Source organism: Delphinus delphis, chromosome 19 (assembly GCF_949987515.2).
Source record: "Delphinus delphis chromosome 19, mDelDel1.2, whole genome shotgun sequence".
In the NCBI taxonomy this organism is placed as follows: domain Eukaryota; kingdom Metazoa; phylum Chordata; class Mammalia; order Artiodactyla; family Delphinidae; genus Delphinus; species Delphinus delphis.
Window position 1 is genome coordinate 10929290 of NC_082701.1, and position 21975 is coordinate 10951264.

General features: G+C 56.8%; 1 protein-coding gene across 2 annotated transcripts in view; it reads right to left on the bottom strand.

The window, feature by feature from the left end:
* Positions 1–18857: 18857 nt before the first annotated feature.
* The window catches only part of TBC1D16 (TBC1 domain family member 16), a 62431-nt gene continuing 59313 nt past the window's right edge, over positions 18858–21975 (bottom strand). For both annotated transcript variants that reach the window (XM_059996559.1, XM_059996558.1), the window contains exons 10-11: positions 19966–20112; positions 18858–19106 (exon numbers count right to left, since the gene is read on the bottom strand). In XM_059996559.1, the coding sequence (XP_059852542.1) occupies positions 18858–19106; positions 19966–20112 (396 nt within the window). The remainder of the gene's footprint in view (positions 19107–19965; positions 20113–21975) is intronic.

The following is a 21975-nucleotide window of genomic DNA, read 5'->3' on the forward strand; positions in this document are numbered from 1 at the left end:
TCTTCCGCCCATTCCACAGGGGACCAGGACATCGGAGAGGCTGCTTCCTCTCAGAAGGTTTTGTCAAAATTCTCTAAAGCAGCTTTGGACCGTTAAGGGCCTGCTTGGTGCCAGGCACCTGCTTTATTTACCTCGATTATCTCACTCCCTCACACCCACCCTGTGTGGAAGGTGGCAACTTCCTCCTACTTGGATGGGCGGGAAACTGAGGCACACAGATTGGGGTGTGAACCCCATTACACTGCCTCCTGTTTATCCCATAAGCCTGTCCCTTCAGGCGTCAGATTTGTGGGGAGGATGACCTCCTTGAGTGTCCTCAGTCATTTCCAGTTTGTGCATTCTCTCCCTCGGGACATTGTCTGATGGTATTGGTGGGGCCCAGGCCAGGTTACAGTGGGGGTCATATTACCTCCCTGCTCACTGCTCAGTGCTTTCTGGTGGGAGTCACCCCTCCCCAATTCTGGGACCTGATTTTGGCCAATCTTTCCCAGGGACACCTGTCCTTGAGCTGTCATCCTCCCGTTGGCATTAGCAACCTAGAGGGCAGAAGGTGAGGGCGAGAGGAACTGCAGTGACCCAGCACAGGTCACTAAGCAGCTGTGTGACCTCGGGCAGGTCGCTTAACCTCTCTGTGCCTCAGTTTCCTAATCTAGGAAATGGGGATAATAATAGTTCTACCCTGTATGGCCACTAGGAGGAATAACTGAGAGTGCCTGGCTGGTCCCTGTCACATTTAGGGGCAAAAGCATTTAGGGCCCCAAAACCATTCACTTCAGCCCAAGCCCCTCACTGTGTAGACTAACCACTGTGGCCTAGAAACTCAGGGCCCCCCTTATTCTGAATCTTGTGCTCCTGTCTTTACACTGTGCCAGGCTCTTCCCTGGCAGGCACAAACCACCCACCGGAAGTAGGTAGCAGCTGGGGTCCCTGGACTACTGCCACAGGCATGGGAGACCTCCACTGCCCATAGAGCTGTTGTGGAGGGCAGAGAGAGCACTTCCAGTCAAGCCTTGTGGCATCCTCCCTCAGCTCTGTGGTGTGAAATTTAATAAACAGAAACCTTATTTGAAGTGGGATTGGGAGGCCGGAGAGGGAGCTCTCATGGTCTATTCAGCGTCAGTTGCAGACCCAACAAGAAGGGAGTACCTGGCATCTCCAACAAGAAGAAGGTTACTACTTTTCTACCCAGCAGAGGAAGGAAGAATTTCTCTCAGCCTGGCAACAGCCCAGACAATGAGAGACTGTCACAACTCAGCCAATGAAAAGCCACACTTCCAACTCCTAGTTTCCTCCAATGAGCTCTTTGTTTATAACAGCCTGTGGGGTGGGCGGGGGCTTCTCCTCTACAAAAGAAGGTGTCCCTCGTTTGTTCTCCGGACTGGCCAGTGGTTTGCCATGGATTGCCTCCCTCGAACTGCAATTCTTTGCCATTCCCAAAGAAACCCATTTTGCTGGTAAAATAACTGGCTATTTTATTGTTTTAGGTCAATACCAGCCTCCCAGGTTTAGGACTCCAATGCCCCTCCCCCAGCATGGTAGCTTCTGGCCAGCAACCCTGTCACCCCCAGTGTCGCTGAGTCCCTTCCCCAGGTTGGAGGCCTTGGCCCAGCTTCCCTGACCCTCCCAGAAATATGAGACCTTCCTGAGGAGGTGCCCCTGCTCCAACAATCCCCTTATCCTTCTGTGGGGCTCCAGGGACCCCCATTCCCCTGCCACCACCTCCCCCAACCTGGTGAGGCCAAACCACCGTAGTCACAATGCTCTGACAGCCCTGTCCCTTGGGTGAAAATCAAGCCCTGAAAGATACAAATCCTATGAGACTGTGGGAGGCCCTTGCTAGCTGCCCAGTCCTGGGTCACATCCAGCAGATGCTGATCTGTGCTATAGACAGTTTCTGTTTCCTGGGAAACTCACCCCCTCAGCCAGAGCAGGGGCCCAGGCATCAGTGCTGCCTTGGGGTAGGAAACCCAAGTATCACAGTGGTCCCTCCCCAACCAAGGGGACTGAGCACAGGTTTGCAGCAACCCCAAGCTGTGGCCAGGCCCAGGTCGCCTTCCCATCCTGGGGACACCCATCCCCTTTGCCCCTCTGTGTTCACATACCACGCCCCCCCCATTCCCTCTGGGCCGGCCCCAGTCAGGCCAAGTGACATTGGCATGTTCCACAAACTCTCTGTGCCACCGTCTGCTCATCTGTGAAATGGTCCAGGAACTGCCTGCCTACCTGTTGGCAGGGTGCCGTGAGGGCTGGACAAGCAGTAGAGAGCTGGGCCCACGGTGCAGTCCCTTGTCCCCTGGACTTTGCCTCTCACACCTGCCCTGGGGCAGGCACTGAGACCTTGGTGGGAGAAGCCCAGAGACAGGGTCATGGGTGACAGGGGGCTTGTGCAGGGCAGCAGAGCTGAGGACAAGGGGACAAGCCACTCACTCTCTCCTGCAGCTGTGCACTCCACGTGATGTGAGGAAGACCCTAATGACATGGCTGCAGTTTGAGGGCTTCCAACAGGCCAGGCACGTGTGACAGGATTTATGTGTTTCTTCATGCTTTTCATTTAATTCGTAACGAGTATGAGAGGTGGTTACTGTTACTGTCTACATTCTACAGGCGAGCAGTATAATGCTCAGAGAAGCTAAGCCATTTGCCCAAGGAAACACAATGAGATACTGGGTTGGAACCAAAGGACCCTCGGTGCACAGAGGATTCTGGAGAGCAGCGAGAATGTTCTCAGACTCCACCCTGTGCACCGCTCGGTGACCTGCTGAGCCGGCCTCTACATCTGGGATCTAATCTTATCCGCCCCATCAGCACTTGTCATGCCTCTTTTATGGTCTGTGTACTCTGACATGTGTCCGTGTTGGTGGTGACATGCCTTCATTCTGACAATATTTGCCGAGCATCAGGGAGGGGGCCTTGGTTATTAATTTATTATCCTCAAACACCATGAGGCTGCTGTAGGCCAGGCTCCGTGCTGGGTGTGGGGACCATGGGGCCATGCCAATAACTCACTGCTAGGGTTGAGGGTCCTGGTGGGAAGTTCAGGGCGTGGTGGGTGGGGGCAGAGGAGCCAGCTCTGGGAGGTAGAACCAATGTCCTTTTTGTTGGCACTCAAGTTCAGAGAAGTCATGTGATGTGCCCAGATTCCCACAGCTGGATGCAGGACTGTGGGATTCAGACGCAAACACAGCCTCCCACCCACTCCTTGAGTCAAAGTCCGAATTAGGGGAGACCCATGTTGCCTAGAAATGGGCTGGGGCTGGGAGCCCCCACGAAAGATGGCCTCGGAGCCAAAGCTGGTACCCCCTGGAAACCCAGTGTCTATTTTTGCACTGCTTTTCATGGGGACCAGGGCCTGAAGCTGTGGGGTGCTGTCGGGGGTCACAGAGGATTAGAAGAGGGACCATGTGGGCACAGTTGAGGCCCAGTTGGGTGAAGGCGAGAGCAGCTCAATGCCCCCTTGCCTCGCCTGGTGCAGCCTTGGTTCCCCAGGCGTGCTCTGATCCAGGAGTCCTGCATCAGTGGCCCCAGAGAAGGTGGAAGTGGGGGCGGGCAGGGAAGGTTTGGCAGGGCTGGCCCGGGGGCCGCCAAAGACACGCAGGGGCTTATTCTTCTCTTACAAGAAGTGTGAAGCATCTTGTGGCCACACCAGCTCAGCACTTTGGAAAATCAGCAAGTCTGTGGATCTGTCAAGTTCTAAGCTTGTGGATGCAGGAAGGTTCTACTTTTATGGTTTCCAGAATATAAAAGCAGGGGTGGGGGTGAGGTGAAGAGAGCCTCAGGGAGTCCCAGGTGCCCAATGCTCCCACCCAGCGCCTCCCTGGGGAGGAGGGTGGGTACCTCCACACAGCCCTAGAGGTCAGCTTTGGTGGGAAGGGGAGGGAGGGGCAGTGAGGGAGTGCCAGGCTTCAGCGGGGAGCAGCTCCCTTAGTGGGCAGGGCTGGGCTATCCACTCTGAGGTTCCAGAGGACCTTCAAACAGATAGAGCCTCCCCCATTTCCCCGCACATCTGGGAGCGGTCCAGGCATCCCTGGTTTTAAGTCCCCAGGTGATTCTCATGTCTGGTCAGGGTGAGGACCCTGAAGAGTGACATGACCCGTGAGCATAACCACCTTTCTTGTGCTCTGAACCTGAACTGGCCTCCTGGTACCTGGGATGCAGGACCCCTTTAAGGCAGGTGTGTGTGCCTTGGTTTTAGGATGGCTGGAAGAGGTGAGTCCTAGCAGCTAAGCCACATTATGGGTAGGATGCAGGATGCAGGCATCTTCCAGGGTGCAGAAGCTGCGCCCTCATTCACAGCCCCTGGTCCCCCAGCCTCACGCTCATCTCTCCCTCTGGGCCCTTGTGCCATCAGCGGAGCTTGTCAAGCTTCCTGCATGTGCTCTGTGTGATTTTTCTGACAACCATCTCTCGGGCTCGCCCAGGTCTCTTTTTTCCAGGCCCCACGCAATAGACGCAGCAGACCTGACAGCATCCTATGGGCACAGGGGCAGCGGCCCCCTGAGGCCGCCCTATATGCAGGGAACAAGTAGGCAGGAGGAGGAAAGGGGTGCAGGGTGTTGTTAAGAGCCCACCCCACTGGTTCCAAATCTGCCTGTGACTCTTCCCTGTGGATTCGGGCAAGCAGCTCCCCTCCCCCAGCCTGTTTCTCCCCTGAAAACCCATCCTTTACCTGGACCAGAGTTTTGGTATACAACAGGTGCTCAGTGCATGGTCGCTACTATTGTCCCTGAGAGGAGGGCGCTAAGGGCCCCATTTTACAGCTGAGGCATTAACCTGGGGAGACTGGGACAGAACCCACTTACTCTCCCCCTGTCCCCACTGTACCCCTTGAGTCAAGGCCAGGGCTGGACCCAGCAGTCAGTGAGAGGCACGGTCTCTATTACTTCAGAATCGACTCCCCACAGCCCTGCCCTTCCCCATTTCTTCCCCCTGAGACCTGCTGGGCTCCAGGTGGGCCTGTCCTCACTTCCCCCTTTTTTAAGGGGCCAACTTCCCTGCCCCAAGGGGGAATCTGAAACTAGTGGCCCCTCCTTCCATCCCAGAGCTGCCCCTTTGGCCCTGGCCCCACCTCCTCCCCCATCTCAGGACCAAGCCCAGGGGTATATCCAACTCTGGGTGTGTCCCTCTACCCTGAAGTCTCCCAGCCTGGCAGGTAAGAGAACCTGTGCATTTCTCACCAGCCTGCAGGGGATGGAGCCCCAGGACCTGGCTCCTGGGTGCAGCTCCTGGCAGCCTCAGTCTGGATGGGCTTGGCTCCTTCCTACTGGGTGCTGGGGTCCCAGTGGAGAGGGTGGGGCCAGGTGAGCCCCTAGAGGAGGTGCGGACTTCTGTCCTCTGGTTGGGGATCACACACCAACCTCCTGCCCCACAGACAGAGGCCCAGAGAGGGGAGGCATCATGCCCCAAGTCACACAGCAACTCCGGCTCACACATCCTGCCCTTTATCCCTTGGGTGGGCATGAGGGAGAAACCAGAGACAGCATGAGCAGCTCAGTTCAGAGTCAGATAAACTGAGACTCAATGTGCCCACTGGACAGTGCTCAGATGTCCCCTCCCTTGGGGAAGGATGGCCTAAAGCCCTTGGCCAGAGACTGTCCAAGCACAGGAAGCAGAGAATCAGAAAGACCTGGGCACCAGTCCTCGTTCTGCCATCTACTGGCTGGGTGACCTTGGGCCAATTACTTAACCTCTCTGTTTTCTCCTCTAGGAAACAGGGTAAACCCAGCACTGCCCCCATCTGGCTGCTGTGAGTATTGAGTGCTCTAATGGATGGAAAGGGCCCTGCAGGGTCCGTGTACCAAATGCCCCTGTCCTTGCTATTCACTGGCCTCACCCTCAGGCCTGCCTAGTCCACAGAGAGGTCCTGTGGCTCCCGGCCAAAGAGCAGCTTCTACTGACAGGTAGTAAGTTCTCCACCATGGGGTTTTCCAGATGACAGGACATGGCTGGGCGGATCGAGTCCCTGCCTGGAGTAGTACTAGATGAACTAACCCCTTCTCTTCCCGGGCCTCCCCAAGGAGGCCTCCTCCCAGCCAGGTGGATGGTCAGCGGTGTCCCACCCCTCCCACGGGCTTCTCCTGCAGACAGCCTTAGAGGGAAAGTGGGGACTGGAAGGAGAGATCTGTTTACCCCAAATACAGAATAGAGAGCCAGTGATGCTGCTGTTCAAGTCCAGGAGCTCAGTAGCTGCCCCAACAGGCTGTCCATCTGCAGGGCCAGGGGCCAGGGGAGGGCGGGGGCTGGGCTGCTGGACGGCAAAGCCCAGGAAGGACCTCGCCTGGGCTCAGCGTTCTACTTGTTGTCCACAGCTGCCCCGTACCCCGCTCCCCTCACTCCAGCTGGACCAAGCCAAGTTGACGAAGGCTAAAGAACACCATTCACTCACACGAGGGGCCCCAATAAATCTTGATTTCAAGAGAAAGTGGGCCCTGGAAGCCTGTGAATCCCATGATAAGGGACCCATCAGGCAGATAGATTCCCAAGCTGGCTGGACTCTGGGGTCATGGCAAGGGGCCACTCTGGCCCTGGGATGAGGACTTTGTCCAAGGCAAGAATAGGCAGCTCTCAGCGGTGGGGCCTGGCCCTGCTGGGAGGGGTCAGGTCTGCATTCCTGAGAGGCCCCAGTGCCTCCCAGGGAAAGCCGGGTACCCAGGGAGCCCTTCTGAGGCCTGAGGTTGCCTTTTCTTTGCATTTGGAGCACGGTGGGGGGCATGGGGTGTTCAGGTTTTGTCAAGAGAAACTGTCAGCTGGACACAGAGACAGACAGATAGGCAGAGGGGGAGGCTGAGGGGCTGAGGGAGAAGATGCTGGAATGGGGGTGGGCCGGGTCCTCTAGCCTCAGGCTGGTGCCCAGGGCTGCTGCTTGGGAGTGATGAGCTGGGGCAGGGGTGGGGGTGGGGCTCAGAGGGCACTGGAGCCAGGCACCTGCCCTGCCAGAGGCCATGTCCTGCCCATGCTGCCCTGGGTGGGCGGCTGTGGGGAGGGGGGAAGTTTCCTCTCCCTCTTAGGGCCGTCTTGGGGGCTCATGGGTTTCACTGGGAGTGATTCCTTAGTAAAGCTTCCAGCTTGGATGGTGCCCTTTTAATTAGATTATCCCCAATTCCCTCTGTCACCGGGTTATTAATATTTATCTGGAGCACACCTGATACGATTCGATCAGTGGGCCTGGGAGGGATGGAGGGGGCTGTCCCTCCTTCTCCCTTCCCTCCTGCACCTCTCCCCCATTCCCACCCTGCTCCCCTGCCCTCATACCGCCTCCACTCCCCAAGTCCCCTCCCTCTGGAAGCCCCAGGAACTTCCCTGTCCTGCGTGCCCCTCTCCCTTGGTGCCCCTTGCTGCCCACCAGAACCCATCCACATGGTGGCCCCGAGGCGTGTGCCCAGCATAGGGCACCCACATGAGGACATGCAAGGAGCAGGGGTGGGAGGGATCCCACGCAAAACGTGCAGGGGGCTCTCTGCTCCTGGCCCATGGTTGCCACTGAGACACCCTCTGTCCAAACCCAAGGAGCCCGTGAGGTCTGGCTCCTTCCTTTGACTGGGGCCCTGGTGCCCAGGCACAGCTGCATCTCTACCCCCATCCTGTCCCTCTGCAGGGAAGCCACCACCACCACACACACACACACACACACACACACACACACACACACACACACACACACACTATAACTAGGGTCCCCATGCCTGGACTTGGAGAAAAGGCCCAATGGGTGTGAAATCAAAAGAAGCAGCAGGGCTTCCCTGGTGGCGCAGTGGTCGAGAGTCCGCCTGCCAATGCAGGGGACACGGGTTCGTGCCCTGGTACGGGAGGATCCCACATGCCGCGGAGCGGCTGGGCCCGTGAGCCATGGCCACTGAGCCTGCGCGTCCGGAGCCTGTGCTCCGCAATGGGAGAGGGCACAACAGTGAGAGGCCGGCGTACCGCAAAACAAACAAACAAAAAAGCAGCAACAGGCTTCCCTGGTGGCACAGTGGTTAAGAACTCACCTGCCAATGCAGGGGACATGGGTTCGAGCCCTGGTCCGGGAAGATCCCACATGCCATGGAGCAACTAAGCCTGTGTGCCACAACTACTGAGCCCACGCGCCACAACTACTGAAGCCCATGTGCCTAGAGCCTGTGCTCCGCAACAAGAGAAGCCATAGCAATGAGAACCCTGTGCACCACAACAAAGAGTAGCCCCCGCTCACCGCAAGTAGAGAAAGTCCACATGCAGCAGTGAAGACCCAATGCAACTAAAAATAAAAATAATAAATAAATAAATAAATTTAAAAAAAAAAAAGAAGCTGCAACAAAGCCCTTCTGCAGAAAATGGGATGGATCTGAGAGACACTGGCCCTCTTCCTGGGGAAATGGGAATTAGCACCAAGGATTATTTTTGAGGACGCGGTGCCCCACTGTGCCCACACGTGCCACCTTCTGAACAGGCCCCAGTGGGGGCTCCAGGCACCGGGACCCTAGTTCCCCAGGCCTCTTGTGGGCGGGCAGGGGAGCACCTGCCCACCTCCCTCCCTCCTGGGAGACCAGTTCCTGGTGAGAATCTCAGGCTTTGCAGAGATGCCACTGTGTGGCTGAATCCCACAGCCAGGCCTGTGTCTGGGATTCAGCAGGACAGCTGAGAACAGGAGTGGGAAGCCCGTGCAGCCTGCCTCCAGCCTTGTGCAAAGCTACCTGGTGTCCCAGGCCCTAGGGGCAGGGCATACCAAGCAGGCTTCCACCCAAACTTTGGAACCTGTTTTCTGGAAAGGAAAACCCCTATGGGGAGCCCAGTCCTGCCCAGGCTTTGGCAGTCTCTTAGGTACCCATCCTCAGCCTGGGCAGGAGCCACAGGAGTCTGTACCCATCACTGGGACACCCTCTGGTGGTGTGTCCCCTCTAATCAAAGCCAGTTTCTGGGGGCCCAGCAGCTCACTCTACAAGCAGACCTTGGCATTCTGGGTCAGTTTCAGGCTCATGATGGGAGTGGAGGTCTGTGCAGGGATCCAGGAGGCCAGGCCGGTTTGGTGAACCAATAGTTACATTTCAGATTCTGGGGGCCTCCCCCGATTTGGGGGACCCAGAAACCTCTTTGGGGCTGGCCTGGCGACTGCACTCTGGCCCAGCAGATTGAGGGGAAGGACAGTGGCCTTTCTGGTAAGATTCAACTCTGCAGAATCCTTTGGTCACTGCATGGGAGAGGGGTGCAGATGCAGCAGGCAGGGAGGGGGTGGGAGAGACTGCAAGCTGGAAGTCGGGGGTGGGGGGCCAACTCCCAGCCTTGCTGCACTGTCCCACCTGCCAGCTCTTGAAGAAACACCTGTGGGAGCAGTGCCTCTTCCTACCTGCACTGGCCCGAGTCCAGTTCCTGGGTCTCACCCACCTGAAAGACCCCCCCCCCCCCCACCAATAGCTCTGAGGCATGCATTCCAGGCAACGTGGGGAAGAGCTGAGCTCTTTGTCTCATTCCCCTTCGAAGCCAGCAGTTCACCTCTCCTGGAAATGCCCTCACCCCTGCGTCCCTGTGCACCGGACACCTCCCACCCGCTCCTTGCCACTCTGCTTCAGGCTGGTGACTCTGATCCCTAAAATTTTGCTATTTATCAGCCTGGCTCAGGCAGTCATGTGGCCCAGTGGAGCACTAAGACCAAGAATGGGGGTGGGGAACTCCTATCTAAATGAATCATTTGACAGAACCTGGGGATTTATCAGAAAACCCAAAGGATGCCTGGGCTTTGGAGAAAGGCAGAATGTGCCTGGAAATAGAACAGATGCTGCCATTTGGGTAGGTGGGTGGGATTCCCCCAGAGGGCACCTGTCCAGAGGTCTGAGGGTCTCCAGCACCTTTTTTCTAAAGTTTCTAAAGTTTTCCAATAGGGGCAGGAGGTGGGCAGAACAGAGGACAGGGCCTGGATACCAGACAGTGCCCTGGGAGGACTGTCATCCCCCTCCCCCCACTGTGTGTACTCCTCATTGGTTTTTTGTCTCAGATGGTTGCTTTAAGTACACTTGGATTTCCTTTTACAGAAGGACACTGAGACCCCACATCGGAACGTGGGCTCCCAATTGAGCTCACATGAACGGCCAGAACTCCCCACTCCCTTACACTCCCTGTGCTCATGCACCTTGGACAGAGTAAGGAGCCCTGCAAGCGATGGGCTTCTCCCACAAGGGACGAGTCCACACCAAGAGTCCTGGAGGGCAGAGGGGATGGGACACCAAGAGGTCGGTGACTCAAGAGTGGCTCTCCTGAAGCCCAGCCCTTTGGCAGCGCCTCCTGTGACCACAATTGCCTCTGCGCAGCTCTCCCCACCAGAAAAGTGGAGAGCAGCTAGTTGGCACTCTCGTCATTAAGTCATAAACTCTTGATAACATTTACTATCCTTCAGTCTTTATTCTGGACAGGGCCCCATCCTCTACCCTTTGAGGTCTTTTTAGTCATTTGTTGTGCCTCTCAGAATCTTCTATCCATCCCCCTGTAGCTGGTGTCCAGACAGGCACTGGCCATAGTTCTCCAGTGAACTGATCTAAAGCTCTGACCTCCTATCCCAGAGGGCTTCCTGGGCCTTGCCCATTGCCATATTCTACTGTTAGGTTTTAAAATTGCCGGACAATTGGGCTCACTAACCGTTAACTTGTGGCCACTAGGACCCTCCATGTCTTTTTCTATTTGTGCTTATTCATGGCCAGTAATCAATGAACCCCGTGAACTTTGTGCTTGGTCCCCGATGAAGATTTCCCACTTTGTTGAACTGCACATGTCTCTTACTGGCTGAGGGGGTTTTGAACCTGTTTCTCCCTCCTGAGGGGCTGCTATACCCAGCCTGTGGCACTGTCCCCCTGTTGCACCAACTTAATTTCAGCATCCAAACAACCATTTAGAAAACCGTTAAGCCATTCTTTCTAACAACTCAAAATATAAAGTGCTTTCGTTTGTTCAATGTCAAAGCGCCGATGAAAGAGCTTGTGGCATCTGACCTATCAAGGCAGACGTATTATCACATTCAGAGAATGAATAGCATATTTTCAAACCACTTTTATCTAAATTACACAGTACATGCCCCAGGAGCCCAGAGGTCTGGTTATTCTCTTGAGATGCAGAGAGAGGAGGGCCTCACAGGTAAGGGAGGGGGTCCACTGAGGAGGAGGGATGACTTTAGGGGTGTCCCAGGGCCAGCAACTGAATGTGGCCCATGAGGCCACTGGCAGGTGTCCTCCAGTCTGCAGAGAGCATGGCAGTGGCTGGGTGGGACCCTCCCCAATGGCCATGAGGAGGTGAGGGTGTGTGAAGACACAACCCCTTTAACAGTGAGATCCTTCATGTGGCCCAATAACGCGCAGAGATGATTGGGGCCCTGTTCTCACTGTAGTTTTTCTTCCGAGCATCTCCCAGGCTTGTCAAGCCCTTGTGCTCCTTCCCCTCCAGGTTTCTGCTGAGTGGTGGGAAGGAGCCTGTGGCCAGCCTCCTGTGGGTTCTGTTCTAAAAGCTGGTGGTCCTTGAAGAGAGGTGGACGATGGAACCGGGGAGGGAAAGGGCCTGGCTGAGGCCTCCCCGCCCTGTGTGTACGTGAGTGTGTGTGTATAGTGGCGGTGGCTTCCCTGCAGAGGGACAGGATGGGGGTAGAGATGCAGCTGTACCTGGGCACCAGGGCCCCAGTCAAAGGAAAGAGCCAGACCTCGTGGGCTCCTTGGGTTTGGACAGAGGGTGTCTCAGTGGCAACCATGGGCCAGGAGCAGAGAGCCCCCTGCACGTTTTGCGTGGGATCCCTCCCACCCCTGTTCATTGCATGTCTTCATGTGGGTGTCGGGGGGAAGGAGAGACACCAATAACAACTGAGACTTAACTGGGTTGGCAGGGCTCATAATGGGATTCAACTTGACTGAAAGAAAATCATCTCTGACATTTCTGGCTCACCTGAGTCTCTGCAGCCAAAGGCCACTCAGACCCGAGGAGTTCAAGGTTTGCCCCGGGGGCCCCAAAAGTGCAGACACTGAGTGGCTTCTCCCAGGGCCGGCAAGGCAGTTTTGCTCATGGAGCATTTGTAGAGTACATGCTGCCCGCCCCAGAAACCCCAGTGACCTGGTGTGCTCAGCCTCGGGTCCCTGGAGCAGGTCCATGGGACAATGGTACCCGTCTCCCTGGTGGGGCTGGCTGAACGGATACATGAAGGAATGATAGGACTAGGGTGGTGCACAGGACGCTCACTCTCTGAAGTGAATGGGCCCCAGGGGCGGGGCGAGGGTGTCTCTGCCGCTAGCAGGGGTGTAAAGCGAACCGTGCAGATGGCCCGTCCGCGCCACAACAGACAAGCTGCTCCCAGGCCCAGCCCTCAGGACCACAGGACAACAGAGGCCAGGTCTTTCCAGGGGCCACCCTGGAGAGTCTGGCTCTAGGGCAGCACATCCCTGTGCCCGTGACTACACGGCTGTTATTTCTGGGAGAACTAGAGCAGAGCAAAGACAAACACCTGATGGAGTATCCTGGCTGGGCCAGACCCAGGAAACCAGCTTCCCAACAGGTTTGAAAGGCCCTCTCGGGCAGGGGCATGGCCCAAGGTGAGGGCCACAATGGCCTTGACCCATTGCAGGGCTGCTCTGTGGGGTGGGACTGCCCCTTTCTGAGGACGAACTGACCCACAGCCGTGCCCTGGAGGGTGGTGATGGTAGGGCTGGTGCCCCTGAACTCCAGGCTCCCTCTCTGTCTGCACTCGGCCATCAGGGGCGACTTCAGATCCCAGGTTAAGGCCAGGCATGAGGGGGAAGCAGCGCCTCCCACTCACAAAAGGACAGAGAAGGTCTAAGTGGATCCACCAGCCAGACACGGCAGCTGATGCATCAGCGGGGCTGCTGCCCCTCCTGGCCACGTGGCCAGCCAGCCTCAGGCAGGGGCACTCCTGGCCTGCAGAGAACGGGTGACAAAGCTCTCTGTCGTCTCAGCCAAGGCCAGGTGGGTGGAGGATGAGACAGACCCTGCAGACACGAGACCCCCAGGGGTGCAGACATTCAGGAGGGCGGCATATGCACCCTCCTCCCCTCTCACGCAAAGGGACGAAAAGGTACACACAAAACCACAGAAAACCAGCTCGCAATCCCACAGGCACGTGTTAGGGCTGGGAGCCCTCCACCCACCAGCACGGTCCAGGAGAACCAGGACAGGCCCCAGCCCCCTTGCCCACCTCCCTGTAATCCCTGGGGCGTGTTCCCTATGGTAGGGCTCCAGGGGATGGAGATGAGAGAAGCTGATGCCTGAATTCTTCCTTTAACTCCGACCCTTAACAAGGTCAAATTCATTTTCTTTGCCTCCGTAGAAAGTTCACAAATGCAAGTCTTCGGCTTTTCCTGAAATCAGAGCCCTGGCAGCCAAGTCTCAATAAAACACTGTGTTTCCAGGTGCTGGGGCCAGTCTTGAGGCCCCTGGTCACTGGGGTTCACAGGCACTTTCCTACTACCTCTCCACCTTGGTGGCGAGCAGCTCCTCCCTGCTGCAGGCCGAGCGCCCCGTCCCCTTCAGATGCCTGATGGACCCCTGGGCCTGCAGCCAGGCTCCCCAGAGCAGGGCCTGCTGTGCCGCTGGCCAGCCCTCCGGCCCTCCTTGCTCTTCTATGGGAGCCCACTTTACCCAGCACTGGAACCTGCCACATTCTGACCTAACAAATCTCGCCGGACCTTTTCCTTAGAGGCGCCGTAGAGCGTATGTTTGTTGTCAATATGATTTTATTTACTTTGCAGTGGAATCCATGAGAGCCAGAAGCACAGTGGGGGCCGTGGCCCCTGGGGTCTGGGTGGCCAGTCCCGAGCCTGGGGCATGGCCTGACCAGTGGGCGATTGTATTTAAAAAAGAAAACAAAATGAAATACACAGAACGAATGCTAGCCACGGACATCAGTAATCTCTTGGTAATTTCATTAAACTTTCCCTTAAACAACAGAAACCCTGCCCTCTGACTAACACAAGGTGCTGGAGAGAAGATGACCAAGTGACTTGATCTCTGAACTTGAAATGTACTTTCCTACCTAGAAATTCAGCACAATGTGTTTAACGGCCAGATGCCTGCAGGCTGTTTGCATGCCCGCCCTGCCCCCAAGAGGCCCAGGGACACCCCTCTCCAGTCTCTACAGCCTGACCCAGGAGGCCACAGCCCCCTGCTTGAGTGGGTTTCACAGCCGTGGGGGTCCGAGGCCTGGACCTCATCCCTGATGCAGAGCTGGGCACATGGCACACAGACACACCTCTCGGGGTCACCAAGGTCATGGCTTACGGTCGGTTATCCTCATGGCAGGAGTGGGGTGGCATGGGGTGAATTTCACAGAAGAGGCACAGAGAGGTCCCCCTTAGTCGGGGACATGCAGCAAAGTGGACGTGTAGAAGGGAGCGGGTTTGCTGACTCTCAAAGCAGGGCGAGCTCTCGGGTTGGGAGCATGCCGCCTTTCCGCCAAGGCTGCAAGGCCAAGGTCAGTGGTCTCTTCCCTGAGTGGCAGGTGAAGCCCCCGGGGCTGGTAAAGCATCTTCATGACAGCTTCACCTGGAGAGTCCCCACGGCAGTCCTGTGAGGTGGGCTGGGAGGGCAGCGCCGTTCATTCTACAGATGAGGGAACCGAGGCTCAGAGTGCAGGAAGGTCACGCACCTGGGAAGGGTCAGAGGCAGGACAAGAACCAGGTTCCTGACCCCTAGGTAAGCATCTTCCTTCCACGCAGCACTGCGCAACCTCTGTAGGGGAGCCCTGTTCTTAGGCTTCACAACTTTGGGGGCAGTTCCCTCTGAGCCAAGGACGGGCGGGGAAAGAATGCTTTCACTTCGGGACGGCCTTGCAGCCTGGCTTAGAAACCCAGGGCTAATCAGATCCTGGGCCATCTGGTTCCCCAGGGTCTCCAGAGGAAGCGCCTGGCCTCAGGCCAGACCCGCAGGCTCCTTCCCTTTGCTATGGGTTTGCGGCGCAGCTTGCAGGCTGCACCTCCGCTCGTGTGTGGGGTTTCCCAGGGAAACTCCTCCTCCTTCCTCTGAGGCGGGGCGGCCTCTGGGGGCCTCTGCTGGGCAAACAAATTGGAAGAGGCTTCCTTCTCTCGGCCGGGTGAACCCAGGCGCTCCTGCCACCCTCCAGCCTCCCCGCATGGCGGAGGGGAGGCCAAACAGAGGATGGAGGCTTCCGCAGGTGCAGGGCACAGCCATGAGCAGATTCCCACCACCCTGGGGGCTGCCCTCCTCCCAGCTATTTCTACCGAACAAGAAGCAGACAAGAGAGCTCAGAGGGACCTCACAAAAAACTGAGGGGAGAGCCACAGAGGTCCCCCACTGTGGTCCACAGATTTTGCCCCATTTCCTACCCATCAAAGGTCAGAGCTGGGTGACCTTTGCCAGCCACTGCCCTCATTTCAGGACCAGCATCTTCATCCTGTCCAGCTGTCTGCCCCCAGCAGGATTTTACAGAAAACTCAAAGGTCCTGGATTCAAAACTCTCTGTCCTGCCTGACACTCAGCTGATCAGGACAACACAGCGCTGCCTGCTGATGGCATTCAGACCAAGGCCGCCAATGGAACTGCCCTCTGGACTGCAGACCCTCCTCCTCTGCAGAGATGGGCTGGGGACCCCTCCCAGCCTGCCTATCCCCACCCCTCTAATTGGCTCAAGAACTCCAATTCCCTTGACTTGTGAGTTCCAAGTCCCCCCTGCTGGGACTTAAGTCAGAACCTTCTGGAATAGCACACTGTTCCCCTCTGCACTTAACCAGACCCTGACCCCACTATATGCCCACCTTCCCCACACCCAGCTTCATCCTGCCATCATCCACCTTCCCTGAGAGGGTGAAGCCCCACTGGGCTGGTAAGTCCCTGCCCCACTGCCCTCACTGTGCCAGCACATGCGCATCAAAGGTGCCCGCTCTTCCCAGAGGCCCCGACGACATCATGTAACGTCAGCACAGACATTAGCGGTGGGGAAACTTTTAAGTATGCATGCACACGCACCCCAGCCAATAACATTAAGTGTCATTTAGAAAAAATGGGTTAAATAAGCAGTATCGCCGAGGATGGCCGTGCTGGGCTGATTATCCTGTATTTGCACGTTCTGGCGGTGGGAAGGCTAAAAGTCTAATGACTGAATTATCACCCTAATGCCTTTTGCTGGCTGGGAATAATCCTGAGGCAACAGCTGCCGCAGGGTTTTTGGCTGGTTTCCTCTAATTGCATCCAGATTAAGGGATCCGTGCAGGGGCGGGCCTTCTCCATCCCTCCGGAGCAGCGGGACCTCGCAGAGCCCACACACCCAGGTCTTCAGCTTTCGAGGTCCTGGCTGCTCCAGGAGGCCCAGATCTCACTGGGACCTCACCCAGCCCATAGGGTGAGAGGTGGGAGGGTCCTGGGGAGCCGTGGGGGTGAGGGGCTGTGGGAGCTGGGAGCTTCAGAATGAGCACTTTCCACCCAGGACCCTCCAAAGTGAGGGAGCTTGGGACCCCTCTCCCTCCACCCCGCACACAGCAACCCAAAGGCACAAGGTATTGTAAAATGCACGGACGTTCTTCTGCTACGGAGGATGAGGGGGGAGCACCCTTTCTCCTCTTAGGCATCTCCTGCCCCTTCAGGGGAAGTCACGCCCCTGGTAGAAGGTGAGCTCCAAAACAGTGTTATCTGGACCAGGACTTTGTTGTGGTGCTGGTAGACTCTTCCAGCCCCGTACCAGCCGCCCAGTTCCTCACCCCTCCCTGAATCCCAGTCCCTCGCCATGTCACTTCTCTTACTGCAGGGGAGGGTCCATTTCCCCATCCCTAGATGCTGAGTCTGGCCATGTGACTTGCTTTGGCCACTGAGGTGGCAGCACGGGGGGCATCTGTCAAGGCTTGGGAAGGTGCCTGTACACTTCTGATTCTGCACCTTCGCCTTGGCCAGGACTGGCTTGCGGGAAAGATGCAAGAAGCACAGAGCAGAGCCAAGTCTGACCTCTACACACCTCGACATGTGTGAGCACACCCCTGGGACTTAACAGCTCCAGGCATGGGAGCAAGCCCAACCCAGACCAGAAATGCCCAGCTTGAGCTGCTGCCCCACAGACTCATGTGCTAGGTAAAAGTGTGTGCTAGTTGAGGCCACCATGTTTGGGGGCTATTTGTTATGTAGCATTACTGTGGCAATGGATAACTGTTACGCCTGTTCATGGGGATGTGGTCTCTAGAGGAGGGTCAACATAGTGCCTGGGTAACTCAAGCCATTTCCATAATGGATCAGGAGCCATCCTCCGGATGGAAAGGCAATCTTCTTTCCCCAGAAGCAGAGCACAAGTCTACCCCCATCCAGCCTGGATCCTGCTGCTGGACTGTAATGGTCAGTACCCTAAGATCTGGGCACTGATGGGGCTCCAGGATGGTCTCTCCGAAAGACTCTTGGACAGAGGGGCCAGGAACTTGGAAGTACCAGTGTCAGTCTCCTGCCTGCTGGAGGACTTGGGCTCATGGAGAAGAGAGAAGCTGAGAAGGGAGGAGGCTGATAACTCCTCTTTCCTGTTGATAAACATCTTTTTAAAGTGGCGCCATCCAGCAGCGTCAGGTCCCAGTGGGAAAAGCTGAGGGGCAGGAAGAAGCCTTAGTCGGGCTGCGTCTCCGCGATGACTCTCAGCATGTCAGGAATCTTTCTCCCCAGAAGAATGTGCAGGAGGATTCAAGGAACGATTCCAGCCTCCTTGCTCCTGCCAGTTCAAGAGGTGGCTTCCTGTGCAAATGGCTCCACCACTTTACACTGGCTGGGAGCCCTCCCATGCCCTTATCTGTCCTTCTCTAAATCCCAGAAGGAGCAACTGATGAGAATCTTTGGGAGCAGGGAGAGCTTGCTGGGAAGACCTGGTTCCCACACAGAAAGCAGAGGTGCCCTGAGTGATGGCTACCGTACTGTGGCCACTCTTGCGTCCAACCACCTGAGAAGCTGACTTACAGAAGACTGGCATTCATGGCAGAATGCAGGCCCTGCAGGGAAGTGGGAGTCTTTCTAGCACTTCCAGGTGCCTTTGTCTTGGTTGGTCAGTTAATACAGTGCCCCTTCCCTCAAACACTGCAGATTCCCTTCAGATGATTTTGCATGCACACACACACACCTCAACCCATCCAGACCCCAGTTGGTTGCAGTATTTGGTGAGGTTGGCCTTAAACAATGCCAAATGCAGACATTCCCCAACAAAGGGAGAGGAATCCAACATTTCAACAGCCTGTGCTCAGGCAGCAGATTCCTTCACATACCAAGAGGACAGGATGTTGAAATGGACAGTGTGAAAGCCCCCAGTCCGCTGCTCTTACACCTCTTTACCCTGAAATCAGTGGGGCTTTTTTTGGCGGGGGGATGGGGGGCAGATGTCTTCACATCAGCTTTGCAGCTGTGGCTGGAGAAGCTGTGGAGTATGTTTGGTTCTTTCAGAGAATGAAGCCTGATGAGGCGGGTGTGTCCGGCTTGCAAAGATGTCTCTGGGCCTGGACAGGACCCCCTTGTTCTGCGCTCCCCGGCACTGGTGGGTGCACAAGACCTCTCCTTCTGTCTCTGCCTTTCCCAGTGCCTGGCAATACCCTTCGGTGGCTGATGAAGCTGGAGGAATTCCTGGGACGTGTGGAGAGCCATCAAAGGCAGGCAACACGAGAACCCAGCCAGCCTGCGTGTCCAGGTGGGATGGCTGTGCATTTTGGTCCCGCTTTTTTGGGAGGTGACTTTTCTCTGGGCAGCTGGCGGGTTCCACTTCTGTCACTTCTGGACTCCGCTTTTGTCCTTAATATGAAAAGTTTCCCTTCATGCCGCCCAAGGGCATTTTCCTTCTGTTTCTACCATCCCATCCCCTCCAAGCCCAGCCCCACCCCCTCCCCCATGCTTGGGACCTGGCTGAGGTTCCCTCACCCCTCATCTAGCACAGGGAGCCCAACCTATCTGCGGAAACCGAAGCCTTCCCGGGGCGTCTTTGGGCCCTTCCTGCCTTCTCTGGGGGGCTTGGGCGAAGGCGTCTCCACAGTGCCCCCATATGGGCAGCTCTCAGACCCCGGGTGCTGGCCTGTGCACTCCACGGCGGGCATGTAACCACTGTCCCACATGCCAGTCCCACACAGCTTGCACAGGTCATGCAGGCTGCAGGGGATCCGCGGCAGGAGGCGAAACTGATAGAGCAAACTCCTTGCCTGCAAACAGAGAGGACAGGCAGTGACGAGGGCGTTGGGGGACAGCCAGTGGCCCGAGAGCGGGGGCAGCAATAGCCAGCGCCCAAGGGCTCACCCTGTGCCAGGTCAGGGCGAGGGCTCTGCCTGCCCCGTCCCTTTCAACACCGTGATCCAGCTGAGGGACGGGACTCACATGGTACCCGGAGCAGTGCTCCCATGTGGCTTGACACAAAGAAGGCTCCCCCGACGGCCTTCATATGGAGGGTGAACAGGGCAGGCAAAAGCGGCACAGGGCCCACCCTGTCCCTCCCTGGCTCAGCCTGGCCCCACGGCTCCACCTCTCCGCCCTGCAGGGTCTGTTTCCACCACCCTCTTCCTACCCACCCCACCCTGACCCCAGGCCCTCCTCACTGCCCCCGGGAGACACCAGAGAGCTTTAAGAAGCAGACTCCAGCAGGAGCCTGGGAAGTGGGGAGGTGGCAAAGGCGCCCTTTGTTCCACTAACTTCGGATGAAAAGTGTCCACCTCCCCTCCCTAAGCCTCCTGCTCAGTTTTCCTGGCTCTGGGCTAGGACTGAGGTACCGCAGGTGGAGGACCTGTCCATCAAACCAGGTAATCTGTTCAGTCCATGAGGAGAGAGGCCTCTTTGCCAGGGCCTGATGGGCACCCTGAGCAGCTGCCAGACATGCTGACCACTGGGCCTTGGTCAGGAGCTCCCAGGGTGGCTGGAGTGTGTGGGCGGGGCTCTGGAAGTGAAGGGGCAGGGCTCTGTGTGTGGAGGGCAGGGCTTGTGGGGGCTGTGTGTGGGCGGAGCTCTGGAAGTGAAGGGGTGGGGCTCTGTATATGGGAGGGCGGGCCTGCATGCAGGGGCCACACTCACCTTCCTGAGAACAAGCTCCCCATTCATGTGCATGGCCAGGTTTCCGAAGTGCAGAAGCATCTGGTCGGTGGCCAGCTGCTGCTCAATGACGTCATCCCCGTAGATGGCCACGATGGCCACACAGATGAAAAGGTGGAAGTAATCCGTCTGGGGGGATAGAGATTGGGTTCAGATAAGGCCCCTGACCCAGTCCCAGGGCCTGCCTGCAGGTAGAGGCCAAGTGCAGAGGTGCGGGGTAAGGGCTCGGGGTGAGGTCGTCTGGGTTCATGTGGCCCTGGGCAAGCCCAGAAGCCTCCTTCATCCTCAGTTTCCCCACCTGCAAATGGGCCAGTGTGAGCACCTCTATCCAAAGGCTGCTGTGACATACAAAGGGGCTGGCCACCCACGGGCTGCTGTTACCCTCCGGGGAGCCCTCTGGGAGGCTTTCCAGCACAGGGCAAAGAACATGCTCCTCTGAAGGCTGCCCCGTGCCCATTCTCTTGAGAGACAGTGCGTCAGAACATGCTCCAGTGGGTCACAGAACACGCCACTGAGAAAGAACTTTCTGGCACCCACCCACTGGTCGCTGTCCTCCTGCCTCCAGGCCAAACGTCCCAACTCGTGCCCCAGAGACGACTCTTAGGATTGTTGATAAGAAAGTGGGGAGAAGAGCCTCGGAGCAGAGCACGGCAGATCACGACGGTCCCCATGGAGCTCCCCAACGAGCCCACCATCTTTAACCAGCTTTACAGAGCCCATTGAGGACTCCGCTGTCTTCCTTGGAGGCTGCCTCATATGGCTGCCCAGCAAAGAAGGCCTGGCCCACAGCAGGAAGCCGGCACTTGGTCCTGGCTGGGGTACATCCTGTGCGCTCTCCGGCCCGGACACTTTGAGGGCACACCGCCTTTGAGTCACACTTGCTCTCGGGGGCAGAGGAAGGACAAGGACCACCAGGAAGCCTGTGTTTAGTCTCCTGACGTCGGCCACCCAGCCAGACAGAACTTTGTTCCTTTGCAAACAGGGCCAGGAGGAGCCCTGGATGCGGGCAGAAGTTATGGGCAGCAAACATCCCACACCCCACCCACTCTGAAGAGACCATTCTGGGTTGCCCAGCCCCTTCCTCTGAATTACTCCAGAATGGCCTTGATGTGGCTCAGAACGATCCTCCTGCAGCTATTCGAACTGTGGCCAGGGTTGGCGGAGGGCTGGGGGGAGGGGGGAGGACAGAGGAAGGTGCATGTCTACCTCCTCTCAGAGAGGACTCTGGGGCAGAAAAGGTGGGGCACATTCTAAATGGGGCTGGATGGCAGTACAGGACTAATCCCAGTTCACTGGACAAGGCCCAGGGCAGCGCAGCCCCTGAGGGCAAACTAGAAGTATCATAAATGAAGTATCATAAATGAATGAAATAGAGCCTTTCTCACTCTGGGGACACTTTAAAAGTTAAAGCAGCTGGTAGTGACCACCCCCCTCTCCACGAGCTCACTCTAATGAATTAGCCTACGCCCACTACAATCATCCTACCCCCCGCTTCCAGTCTCCTGCCACTAATTTGATCAAGTGGTGGGGCCAAATGTGGCTAAATTTAGCCTGAGAAATGGCCCCATTTGTTGGGTAATGCTCTGAGTTCACTTGTAACATTAGCTTAAATGTGATGTCACGAGGGTGGCAAACTTGCTGCTGGAAAAACATGCAATGAGGCTTTGCAAAGTGGACACAATTTTTTTTTTTTAAAATGTGATCCAGTGTTTTGGACCATCCTTGCCAATGCTTCCTTGATTCCAGCCTGCAGTACACGTCGAGCACGCTAACCCACGCAGGAATCGCGGCCCAGACCTGGGCCCAGCTGGGGGCAGGAGCAGGAGGCGGGTGAGGATGGATGAACACAAAGACAGCCTGTGGCACCAGCACCACATTTGTTCACACTCACTTCTATCAGACATAACCCTTCTTTGACATTAGTAAGGAGGGGAAACGCTGATGCGCATTTCCGAGGGCTGGTGGGCATGCCCACGTAACAGCGAGGTTTGT